The sequence below is a fragment of the Epinephelus lanceolatus genome, chromosome 20 (assembly GCF_041903045.1).
Source record: "Epinephelus lanceolatus isolate andai-2023 chromosome 20, ASM4190304v1, whole genome shotgun sequence".
NCBI classification, from domain to species: domain Eukaryota; kingdom Metazoa; phylum Chordata; class Actinopteri; order Perciformes; family Serranidae; genus Epinephelus; species Epinephelus lanceolatus.
In genome coordinates this window covers 19,680,643-19,694,078 of record NC_135753.1, presented here as the reverse complement: position 1 = coordinate 19,694,078, position 13,436 = coordinate 19,680,643, and the positions used below count along the sequence as shown (strand labels likewise).

Sequence of the window (13,436 nt, the reverse complement as noted above, 5' to 3'; positions counted from 1 at the left end):
CACACACGTGGAGAAACAGCACACTCACTGTACGCTTGCAGTTTTTCTTATTTAACATTCAGTACTGGTGCACTAACTTCAGAATATTTATCTTTTGTGACTTTTTTTCAGCACAAATATGGAAAATTAAATTATATAAATTTAAATCTGTTAATGTGTCCAAAGTCCAAAAAATATTTTTAAAATTTTTTAAAATCAATTGTAGTAAAATGAGACAGACTTAAGATAAAAAACACAAAATGTAAAAATAATTAAATTATAAAAATAATGTACTCAGAATTTAAAAATAAATACATTAATATCTACTCTCTCTTTTTAGTATATTTATTTTAAATTTTCACTGGATTTGCAGATGCAAACCGCAGAACAGATGTCAAATGTTATTAATTAGAACATGTCCAAGCATCTGTGGTTCTTGGTGTGTAACATTTTTCTTTCAAAATAAAATCACTTTTGATTTATCGAGATAATACTTTGGCCATAATTAAGACCAGGACTGAAAATCTGGTTATTCTCAACAACTTCAATATAGAGATTTTAGCAAAGTTAAAGAAAGAAAGAAGTGAAATGGTGGAAAAAGGAAAAGAAATCTAAAGTAATTTTTATCTACTAAATATCCATGACTGCCCATCTCCGAAAAATTTTAGAAACCATATGTCATGAGAAAATCTACACCACAGAAGCATGTGTCAGTGCAACTAAGTCAATAGATTTCAGGAGAAAAATACTACTACTACTAAACATTAAATGAAATTTCTGGACTTTAACAAACATAAATCTACAAAGGCTTTGGACATAAACATAAAAAACGAAATTGTTATTTAAACAACAATTTCTTCCCTCCTCTGCTGGCACAACCAAAATTTGAAAATAAAAACATCTCTTATTTTTCCCTTTATCAGTCTCAGCGTGATGGTGTTTTCCACAATCAAGTTTTACGGTATGCCAGCGGGACACCGTGTCCGCAGGGACTCTCCGGAGAAAGAGGTGAGTACCAGGTGCTGCGAACCCTCTCATGCTATTACCACCAGACTGTCATGGCGTTCTGTCCCATTTTACCTTGCGTACACCCTCCCCCAATGCCCAAGATAACAGGATGGCACCACAACAGCTGCATGTTCTGCAGCTTTGTCCATTTAAAGCATATTTCATAGTCTTCATGGGTTTTTTTCTCCCTTTAGATTCGGGAAATGGAGACCGCCGAGTCGCGCGAAACATGGAGGACTCATTTTGTGGAGGCAACTTGCAAGCATGGAGGCACAAAACTAAAATGGAGAGGGTGATTTCATTTTTTTGGAGGGGGGAAAAGAGAAGGCGGTAGTGGAGGGTTGCACTGCACCGAACGACATACTCCTCAAACGTGGACTTGGAGCACCCTCTACCCATCACAAGTCAAAATGCAGGCCTACCCCAGAGTCCTCCCATTACTACGTCTGTAATTGTCTGGGAGCCAGGCCTTTGCTCCCGCTCTCCAGAATTTTAACAGAAACCATGAGAGGGGAGGCTTCTTTAAAGGCTTCATCAACTGTGACCAACCGCCGTCAGCAGTAACCCATGTTATACAGGCCGCAGTTATGACACCCTCAAAGGGCTGCCCCTGAGGAGGCAGGCGACAGGGAGGGGGGTACAAGGGGAACAGGGCCTCAGAAGTTTCCCACCTTCCCTTGAACCGCAGCCGCAAACCCTCGGCAGGAGGTGGACAGGGCCAGCTTTGAAAAATAACACCTTTGTGATCCCCAGTGTTTGGGGATGGATCGTGGTCTGCAGATGGCTCCGGATACTCTCTCTATGGACGGATGGGAAAGAGAGAGAGAGAGATGGAAAAAGAGAGCAGACTACACTCTTTTTCATCCAAGTTCCCAATTTACATGATTTGAAAGTATCATCTTTGTTTTGTCATTCTAGTCTAACAATGCAGCTTCAAGTTTGTGCATCCAGGAGGCTCAAAAAATGATTTTAAGTTTGCTAGGACGATGTCAATGCTCAATTATGCTAACAAAACATGCAAATACAATCCTGAGAACGCACCAAATGCAAACAAAGATGCTCAAAAGTGAGCACTTTTCCAATAGTAGCTCCTTTAACACAGTCATGACGATGGATACGGGCTGCAATTAAGTTATACAGAAAATCCGCCATCATCCTGAGAGTTCACACGTGTCCTGCATGTGGCTAGCTAATGGGCGTGAGTGCAAAACTAAGAAGCAGACGTAGGAACGGGGAGCCAACAGAGTTTTGTATAGGGGGGAATAAATTATTACGGGCCCGGCTATGGTGACAGCATTTTCCCCTCAGTCTGGGGGAAGAAAACAGCGCGCTGAACTTCTAACCCCGGATTCTGAAATCATTTTTAGCTGCAGTTGACAGTCAGTAACCGGCGCTTGACAACGAGCTCACGAAGGCCTGGTGACACTTTCCTGCGGCTCAGCAGGGTCCTCGAATGATCCGGCCCTCTGCAAAGGTGATCGGCTGTTGTGCTGTTTTTCTTTCCCTCCTCTTGGCTCTCACTATGGAATAGAGACGGTTTGATCTCTCCCTGCCACCTCGTTTACATCTTTCTCTCCTCATGTTCAGTTGCTAGCATCATGGAAAGATCAAATAATTCAGAGGCGAATGTCACAGTAGGAGCATCCTCCTTTTAGCGACAAGTTAAGAGCCAATAATAAATATCAGTGACAAAAACTGTGGTTTTTCATTCAAGCAAAACAGGCAGACTTATTTGGGTAATATCAGTTGTCTTCTTTTTAACTTTCCTCACACGCCTTGGAAGGTTTTCCACTCACAGATTTAATGTGATGATTGTGTTACAGTATTCATATAACAACTCGGCTTACAAAGTCAGCGTGAGTGCCAGTCTGGGAGCCCAGTGCAGAAGACAGTGCCTCGTGAAGGCTTGTGTTGCCTCCAAACAGCTGTGGTGCCTCTTTTGTGTTATTTGGAGGGCCTGTTGCCCCTGCTCTATTCAGGGCTTTCACACCAGTCTCACTCACTTCTCACTCCCTGGGTTCCTCCTCGCAGGTCATAAATTAAGCAGAGGGAGGGGAGGCTTCGAGATCAGAGAAAAAAGATCAGTCAGGACCTCATTTCAGTTCTTTTTTTTGCTTCTTCTTCTTCTTCTTCTTTCTTAAATCACACATTCTGTGATATAAGAGTGCCGTAAGAGTCAAAGTTTCATAAGCAACAGTAAGAGGCGAACCTGCTGCTCGGAGGGCAATTCTCTGATGTAGAGACAAGTCTGTGGATTAAGTTAAGACGGAGCATTTTGGGTTTATCCACTTGGGGCCACACTGCTGTTGACACTATATGTTATTTTAATGAGTGTTGCGGCGTAGTGGTTAATGTGGCCACAGCTCAAGGCGCAGAGGTGCTGCGAGGCTGTGCGTATGTGTGTGAGAGAGAGTTGGTGGGGGCTGGGGGGGGGTCACAATATGGTTATGGTGACAAGCACTGGGATAACTCATACCGCCTCTGCTGTCAAAACAAAGACTACTTGAAGTGAATGAGGCTGGCAACAGCCCACTTTACGGTAACTGGGGAAAGCTATTGGTGCTGCAGACTTTTATTTTCCCTCATGGGTTCAGATGGACCTTATTCTCATTTTTACCATTCAGATTTTTTTTTTTTTTAATAAAAGCATCATGATGGACATATTGTATTCAGTAAGGTCGCCATACTCAGCCCAGCAGTGCATACTGTGACAATGACTTAATGACATGAATAGGGGAAATATTGCACAGTTCAGTGGCTTGTGATGCGTGCCATTATCCCTTTGTGAAACAGAAAGATCAAAATTATGAAATATCATGCGACACATGTGGGATCTATTCAGCGGTATCACAAAACTCCCATTGAAAAACGGTTAAATGGCTTTGCATGAGGCTGTGTACAGAACCATATGGACGCCTCCACATCTCCTCATTTCATACATGTTTCTTTTGACATCAATAATGCCTCGGTATCCAGTGGCGTTTGGAACGCATCCAAAACAATTATAAAGTTGCCGTGGAAACTGAGGTCCTGTGCCAGGGTGAGGCATACTGTCTGCGCTCAGATAACCGCATGGAAAGTCACAGCAAACAAAGCACTTGACAGGGGTGCAGAAATGGGAGAAATAAAAGGAGGGAGGGAGGTGAGGGATGGGCAGAGGTGAAGAGACAGAGACGGAATAACAAAAGCGGTGAATGTGGCAAATTTGGACATCCACAGATGATGAAAACATGCAGGACAGATTTGCATTTTGTGTGTGTGTGTGTGTGTGTGGGTGTGAATTACAGACATAATGTATCAGAAACCCAGTGTGATGGGGACATTTATAAAACCTACTCTCCAAACATCACCAAAAAAAGTCAGATTTAAGCTGACAATGTTGAGGTTCTGTTAGGGGTTAAATTTAGGCAGGTATAGCACCACTATGTGCGTGTTTGTGTGTACATGAATGAATATTATCATGGCAAACTAACACACAACCCCTCGGTGACACATGCAATTTTGTGTGTGGAACATTGGGACCGGTGTAATGTATTGTAACCTTATGCTAACCTAATGAACAAGAGGATGAAAGCGGTGTAATGGAGGCATTTTTACATTCATCTTTAGGCTCCTCATTATGCGCCGAATATGACAACCTCGTTAGGAGTGCACGAAAGATTACCCATGCGGGTAAAGAGCACCACCTTAACGCAAAGAGAGGAAAAAAAAAAACACAAACACACAGAAAAATTGTAAAACAGGTAGGAATGTGGAGAGCAGGGACTGTACAATTGCACACAGACACACACGCACACACACACACACACACACACACACACAAACCCCTGGTGGGAGTAACTGGGCTCTTGGAGTCAGAAAGACAATCTGACTGGCTTTCAAAGACCCCTGACTGTCCGGTGTGTTTATTCAGATGGGAGCACAGAACGCCACCATTTCAAAGTCATTGCATTACTTTGTTTTGATCTCACTGATGAAGAACATAAGTTTCAGGGTTGCGGGTTAGACACTCGGGGTGATAAAAAGGACCCTTGATGCTACCAACTATTCAGCTTTATTCTACGTGTGATATAGTGTGTTTAAAGCTCAATTAAATATACACCTCAAAAGTTAAAAATGTAAAGCTATCATTAAAAATATATATAAATTTGTTTATTTGTAGAGCAGAAAACACACTACTTATTATATATGCAGTGTTTTCTAGGCTACGTCAGGTCACTGTAAGCAATTACACTAACATGAATCAATTAAAATGTGTTTTTAGTTGTCTGTGCCTGAAGTGTCAGCAGATCTGCGTTCGAGTCATCATTTGTTCTCATTAGTGTTTCTTGGAGAAATCAGTAGCGCTTGAGGAAATCAGGTAATTTGTATTCGCAAATAAGGATACTCGGCCCAACAACGTCGTGTCATTTGTAACAGGGTAGTAAGTGTATTTGTGTGTGTGTGTGTACTGTGTGTATGTCACTGTGTGTCTGTTTGGGACTATTTTGTTTAACAATGAAAAGGCAATTTCTGCATTAGTCTTAGTAATGGCCATGAGGCTGAGCATCATTAGCTCAACACTGCTCTCCAGTGGATATAAAGCATAATAACCCACACATAAAGTTCAAGTGCACATCAGCTGTGTGTAAAGATTCTTCTCTTTAACATGTCGTTATGTTACTGCCTTAAAGTTTGTAGCAGCATGACTTATTCTAACTATTATAAACCGCCAATCTCTGTCAGATTTTAAGTGATGCACTGCAGGGTACGACTGTGACACTGAACTTTTAAAATTCTTGTTTTTCTTGCATACAATTTGCTCATCTATTCCTTATATGCAAATGTAAGGAGGTTTATGATGTTCCTTAGGATGCTCATACTTCATTTGGATCTGATTTTTCTTACTCTATATTACTGTTAACTTACCGAATCAGAACAGCGAGCCTGCAGCTAACTTTTACCTTGCATGTCTCTATTGCTTGTGTGTGCAGCTGAGTGACATGGAGAACAGTTTTGTGGTCACAGCTGTCAACAATTATTCTCCCACTGCATTGTCGGGACAGCAAAAATATAGTGTCTCTCATAACATGCAATTTGCTAGAATACAGTAGATGTAACACAATCACTGCTTGACATCCGATAGTATAAATATAACCTTAATAGCAATGCTGGAGCAATGCTGTTCTTGAAGGACAGCGTTTGTGTGTTTTTTATCATTGTATGTGTCCCAATAATATGCATAGACTCATATTGTGACTGTTAGGATGGCTATATACAGTACTGGTACAGTAAGAGATAAATACACTATCTTCACATACGTTCAACTGTAACCAGCTGATGACCTACATTCACCAGGGTGCGCTGTACCATACATTAAACACATTCAGTACTTGCTAATTAAACAGCAGCTGAGAGCTTCCTTCTTTGGTGAGCTATGCAGCGACTTAAAGGGATAGTTTGGATCTTTTGTAAGCCCTTTTTACATAGATAGGAATTGTGCAAATTTGCAGGAAAGCCCAATCAGTCTTTTTTTAGCCATAGCATTGGCAGTATAAAAACAAAATTGGGGAGTGTGGCAAAGTGCCGCCTGCCTACTTTTGTTTATACAGAATGTGCCTTTTTTCGGGGCAATGGGGGGCGTGAGCAAGTAACAAAATGTATAGCTCAGCGTGTGACGTAAACAGTGATGTGGAGGGAAGCCGCGGCTGGTCAGTCCTTCAGCAATTCTCTAGTAAATCGGCCTGTTCTTCGCCGTCCCCGTCATCTGATGGTTAATGGCCTCTTTGTTTGTGAGGGCAAGGAGGGCGCACAATTCCTTGTCTCCCCAGTTGCTCATCTTTACAGTGTCTGTCAGGTTTGTGTTTCCCTCTTGCTACTAGCTGCTCGCTAATTCCTGCTATCAGCTGTTTCCTGTTTATCCCCCGCCAGTGGGTCGCACGTCAGTGTCATCAACAGCTCCTCCCACAAGTCATCAACAGCCTCTCCCATTGTGGAAGGTCGCCTCGGTCTGTTTAAACTAAAAGGGTTCCGCCAATATGACTACCCTACGAGGCGGAAAATTGGGGCCTCGGATCAACTCGCCAATCCGGCTCTGTTTGTCTAAACGCTCGCAGCGTGCCGGCAAAACGACCCAACATTTGCAGAAAATCTGGCACTGTAAAAGGGGCTGTAATGGGGGTGTAACAGGTACTTTACCATAGTCAGTGTACTACCTCCAGTAGATGTCAGTAAACCTGCTCAAGGTTTGGAGAAGCAGGCAGGAGTATTAGCACAGAAGCTGAGTGACGTATCGTTCATGTATATTTAGAATATTTTCTGTTTTTCCTTGCCAAAAGACAGTGATTCCTAAGATGAAAATGTTTTATTGCTCTCTGAAAGGCCAGACTCCATTGAGAAAAACAGTAATTTAACATCACTGAACACAGGAGCTGCTGGTCTCCTGCTGCCTTGCTCAGCTATTTTGTTTGTGTCATTGTGTGACTTTGTCATATAAAAGACTTAGTTCAGATACGCAAAAGTCACACAATAAAACAAACTAACTAAGTAACTGAGGCAGCGGTAGACCATCAGCTCCGATGTTCAGTGAGCTAAAATTACTGCTTATGCCAAAGGAGTCTGGTGGCTTTGATGGGAGCAAAGATAGGGAACTGAAGCCAGCATCAAGGTAAATTAGGGGTGTAAATTACTGGTTTCATCATAGTACAATATTATATTGATTCTTTGGACAACAATACGATATTTGCCGATATTACAAAGTCTGCCATGATACGGTTTCGATTCAATGCGATTCAGGGGCTTGCGATCGTTATGAGACGATATTATCTGCCCATATAACACATCAGTAACCCTTTTCTTTATTTGCTTTTGGCCATAAAAGTTAAAAAACAACACAAAGATAATGTAAATAACTAACTAACTGCTAAGTGCATTGTATAAATGAGCCTAGCAGCTAGCTGACTTTTCTTCCTCTACTCATAGCTTAACAAATTACATGTACAATTATTACTCACTGTTGATTTAAGTCACTGCATCTCTCAACAGAACAGCATGTTTAAATTTCATCTTGCATGCATGTTTTTTTCAGCCTGACATTATTGAAACACAGCAGCTAATGTTGCTGTAGTGAGAAGTTAATGGAGTGAGATGCCTGTCCAGGCAGGTAACATTACGTCATGTTTTATCTCGTAATGGCATCGTTAACATATGCCATGTGCTCTGTCTGTTGACATGTTTTTTTCTCCGAAATTCAAAATATTTCCACACCGCTGATTTTTTCCCCAAGTAAATAAAAGTTATCCTCATTGTCTTTCTCTTGGCTGCTTACAGACTTACAGACATTTACTTCATGCACTATACTGACTATGGATAAGCACCTCGTACAACCACACTTCTGAAGATCTTTACTATCCCTTTAAAGCGATGTTCATTGTTACATCACCCTAGCTGCAAATAGACAATCTTATGGCCACTAGTCAACATACTCTTGGAGACAAACAGGGACTCCTAATGTTTACATAGTTTTGGTGAGGACATTTCAAAATTTGAATGCCTCTTTCGAAGATTCCATCCTTTCAGTCTGCTTAGCCTTCTTCATATCAAATAACAAAAGCATATTTAAAAAGTTTTTATTCGATGTTATACAGCAGAGTCTGAAAATGAAGAGGGTGCCTATATTTTTTTTATTTAAAGGTATAGTATGTTGGATTTAAGGGGATGTATTGGCAAAATGGAATATAACATTACAAGTATATTTGTCTCTAGTGTATAATCATCTGAAAATAAGAATAATTGTGTTTCCCTTACCTTAGAATGAGCCAATTATATCTACACAGGGAGTGGGTTCTCCTTTATGGAGATCACCATGTTCCCCACCATGTTTCTACAGTAGCCCTGAACAGACAAATCAAACACTGGTTCTATTTGCATTTTCACATTTTTGCGTCAGCCACAGTTGTCAGAGGCCCATCTGTGATGAGCAGCAGTGGAAAAACATTGATTTGATATGTGAAACTGCTTTCTTCAGTGTTTTTAAATCACTGGGTATGATTGTGTTGGGGAGGAAGAGACCTCTGCGGATAGTTTGGCTCCCAACGTCTGAATCTTAAGTCATCAGGGAAAAAAGTTGAGCGCACATTAGCATGTGGTGGGAGCACTGCACATCCCCAACATGCCGCAGAGTATCAGAGAAACACTGATTTGTAATGTGAAACTGCTTTATTCAGTGTTTTTTTTTTTTTTTTTGTTAACCAGTTTTAGTCATTGTGTCTCTTTGTTTTGCAGGGGAGGTTACCTCTGTGGATAATTTGTCTCCCAGTAAAAACCTCCTGAATATCTGGATAAAAAAAGGTGAGCATGCATTATTATTATCAGGGAGAAATGGTGAGCACACAGTAGCATGTTGTCCGTGAGCTGAACGACTCCAGCATGCCACACCGCATCAGAGAAACACTGATTTGTTATATGAAACTGCTTTATTCAATGTTTTTACCAGTTTAAATCACTGGGTGAGTTTGTTTTGGAGAGGAAGAGACCTCTGTGGATAATCTGGCTCATGTTTAAAACCTCCTAACCAATGAACACTGAAAGAACTCTAACCAGAAGTTTCAGCTGGTTGCAGTGTGCAGTCCTTGCTGCCATATGACACTAAAGCCCTCTAAATCTTACACAGAAAAAAAATGACCCTACAAATATCTAAAATAAAATACAGTATGTGATACATAAGTTTTTTGTAAAAGACATAATTGTGCCACGCATTAACCTTTATTCAACCAGGAAGTCCTATTGAGATTGAAAACCTCTTTTCACAATCACAACACATTACAATGCAACAAATACAAAATCCAGAATAAAACAACAACTACTCAATCATAGTGGCCTCCCAAGAAAACATGTCTCTGTCACCACATTCTTTATGATGCCCTTAAATTCATCAATGGATGTAAGTGTTTCTAATTTGAGATCTTTTTGAAGATTGTTCAATGTCCATGGTGCAGAGTAGGAAAATATAGATCTGTTAAAACGTGGGATACATTAAAAAGCAACCACCTGGAGGAGCATAGCTGGCACACAGAGGGGTGCAAATGTAGGCTGGAAGTTTGCCCAATATTGCTTTATATATAAAAATATACCAGTGCTGTTGTCTGAGTGGTCGATGGCGTCCAACCCATTAAATTATAAATGCAGTGATGAGTAAGGACTTTGCATTTGTGATAAAACGTAGAGATGCATTGTATACTGAATCAAGGAGGTTGCATATGTCACTGCAATCAATCACAGACAGAAAAGTAGCTTCCACATGTTTTTTCCTAGCACTGAGCGTAAAATAAAAAAGCCAATCTTGCACCCTAATTAGAGCAGCACTATGTACATTAAATGAAAGCTTGTCATCTATCCAAGTACTTGTATGAGAACACTCTCTCAACGGATTTACCGTCAGACATTTGTCAAATTATTGATCACATCTGGAAAATGAAAAATTAAAATTTGTTCATTTATCATCACTATAAATATGTCTGGAAATAAAAACATATTTCAAGCTTCTGATATATAATCAGAAAATCCAGAAAAAAAGTGGCACACAATTGGTATTAGTGGATATGTTCTATTACATGTTGTTCTAGTCTGTTCATGTCTATTCTGTTGAGTCCTCTTCTATATTCCCGTCTTGTGATTGGCGCATGGAAATGGGAAGTACGCTGACGTCGACCAATGAGCTTATAGGTTTATTCCATAGGCTTGGTTCCGGAGTGGCCTGTTATTATTTGGAGTAGCAGGTGAAATATCGGTGAGTAATCCTGCTTTCATTCTAACATCTGCCTGTTTTATAGCTGATGGAGACTGCTGACGACAGCGCGTCGCCTTTAACATGTCGACGTCTTCTATGAGTGAGAAAGTAGGCGGATCGGTGCTCGGCGTGCGTTCCCGTCAGCAGCCTAAACAGTCATAGGCTGGGAACATCACACTCTTAATATAATCAATCAGAGACGTGCTGTGGAGATGGCCTACATGTGGGAGACGTGCGGTGTGGCATGTGCTGCCTTCAGGGCTGATTTATATGTGTAAATAAGCGGAGTAAGAGGATCGCTCACGGTGGTGTGTTCCCGTCTGGAGCCCATTAAATCCAGATATGAGCAAGATTATCTGTGTCGCCCACCGTGGAGCTCCGCACCACCACCAGCAGCAGCTCCCCCAGGCTGTGGACGAGCTGCTCAGCTGCTTGTTTATACCTCAATAATGGCATGGACACTGTAACAGAGAGGACAAGAGTGTCCCCTGTTCCCTTTAACAACACAGTAAAGACACACAGGCACACATATTAACCGCGACTCATCTTCATTTGTTTATGTGTCACCTGTATGAGCACAAGATGGCGCTGTATCTCAGTTTAATCTTTCCATTTATCAACAGGTCTCCCTCCAGTCTGACAAAATGGATATGTATGCTGTGCCCAACCCGGGGATACCAGGCTGTCCACCAGGACTAGAATACCTGACTCAGGTAAAATATTAAACTAGTTAAGTTTGGGTTTTTCTTACAAATGTTATAAGTTAGTGTAGTGGCCTGTTTCCTACATAAAGTCTGTTTATTTGCTCAATAAGAGCAGAAGAAATAAAAAACTTAACATCATCACATCATGCCTGGAATATCACTGAATACTTCAAACTAGTTTTAAAACATATTTCACACCTTCAAGGGGAACACCACTTCAATTAAGAATTCCAGTATGTTATTTCCATGGCAAAAAAGGAAAGGTCGATTTAAAATTTGTGAACTTGAGCTGCTCTCTCTTAAAGCCAGAAGCCAGAGAAGTCTCAAACTTGTGATGTCATCAAGTATAAACTCGTGAATTGCTCTGTAGACACTAACTGGGAGACTGAGTACTCACAAAATGTTTTCCCTTTTTACCCAATAAGCTTTATCCTCTTCAAGTGTTTTCAGTTCTGAAACAGAAAATGTACCCATACAGACCAAATCAATTCACACTAACAACGAGAATCGCTTCCAGGTAGACAGTTGGCAATTCATTTCAGCTGCTGAGATATGTGAACTCAGCAAACTTGTTTATTTCTGTTTGCATGTTTAGCTGTAACTTTAACATTTAAAGATATATAATCAAACACTGTGGGCAGGCCCATCTGACATCTCGCTGTGCTTATTTTATGTGCTGTGTTGGTTTAAAATTATCTTTGATAAAACACATCTACTGACATGGAAGCAAAGCAATGCATTGACGTGGATAGGGCTGCAGCAAAACCGCTTAAGCACACATACTAACAGCCTGAGCTCACACACCTGCAACTCCAGTGTTCTGCTGTGTACAATTACTGTTTTTGTCAATGGAGTCTGATGGCTTTTATGTAACAGCTTCAAACCCCCGACGAAAAAAGCAAGCAAAAAATGTAAATATAGCGTAAACTTACACAGATTTTTAGTGGCCCTTTTTTTAGGTGGCTAAAAACCAACCAACTGAAGAAATGTTTGTTCAGCGCCGTTTGATTTTAGTGCACATTAAGCAAAGATTTTCCACCCAGAAGTTATTGCAAACAAACATTGTGATTCGGTCTATACTCATAACATTCCTGTGGGTGCTCCCAGTAATCCTTCCCATTACATTCATTGTCACTGAAGCAGTTTCAGACTTTATACGTGATGACATCACAAGTTTGAGTTTTAGCACTCTAGTTTTTGGATTTGGGAGAGGTGCCCATGTTAACTAATATTTTTTGGACTGTCATAGACCATAGTAATAACATGTATGAACTTTGATGCGGGTGTTTCTCCTTTAAAGATACAGATATTATAAAGCACTGATGCTACAGAAGATAGGTCTTTTAATGAACGAAATTTTGACACGTCACAGTAGCAAAAGCACAGTTGTAAATTATTAACTGCATGAGGGCTGAATCCGGTTTCAGGGCCCTGCTATTGTGCTTGCTGTCTCACTTTGTCTCAAGCCTTTTCAAAAGAACAGCGACATCCTCAATGTTATCAATCACACCTGCACTTTTGCTATGATAGGTCAATTTGTCGACTGTAAAAAAAAAAAAAAAAAAAAAAAAGGATCTTTTGGGAAAAGAGTTTTGTTCCAACCCTCACCTCTGCACTTGAGAAGTGCATGACAATGTCCACAGAAAAAAAAACAATATACAGGTCCACTGGAAAAAGAAGTGACTATTGCATATTTATACCCTGCACAGCTGGACAGATCTTTTTTAACATGTCAGCGACCCCACACTATCATTTACTGGCCAGATGCAAAATGTGAACATGCTTATTAGGGCTGCAACAAATGATTATTTTCACTGTCATGTAATCCGTCTACTATTTTCTCGATTAATCTATTAGTTGTTTGGAATATTAAATGTCAGAAAATTGTCAAAAATGTTGATCAGTGGTTCCCGAAGCCCAAGATAGTGTCCTCAAATGTCTTCTTTAATATATAACCCCAATATATTTAGTTTACTGTC

The 13,436-nt window shown here is 40.6% G+C and overlaps 1 protein-coding gene across 11 annotated transcripts in view; it reads left to right on the top strand.

The window, feature by feature from the left end:
• LOC117264408 (phospholipid scramblase 1) overlaps positions 1-13,436 on the top strand; it is a 222,704-nt gene that overhangs the window by 203,815 nt on the left and 5,453 nt on the right. For 4 of the 11 annotated variants that reach the window (XM_078162435.1, XM_078162434.1, XM_078162430.1 and 1 more), the window contains 2 exons: positions 9,250-9,315; positions 11,377-11,466. In XM_078162435.1, the coding sequence (XP_078018561.1) occupies positions 11,398-11,466 (69 nt within the window). In that variant the 5' untranslated portion in view covers positions 9,250-9,315; positions 11,377-11,397. Of the gene's footprint in view, positions 1-9,182; positions 11,467-13,436 lie in introns of those variants that run through there. The other 7 variants (XM_078162429.1, XM_078162428.1, XM_078162427.1 and 4 more) reach the window with 4 other exon arrangements.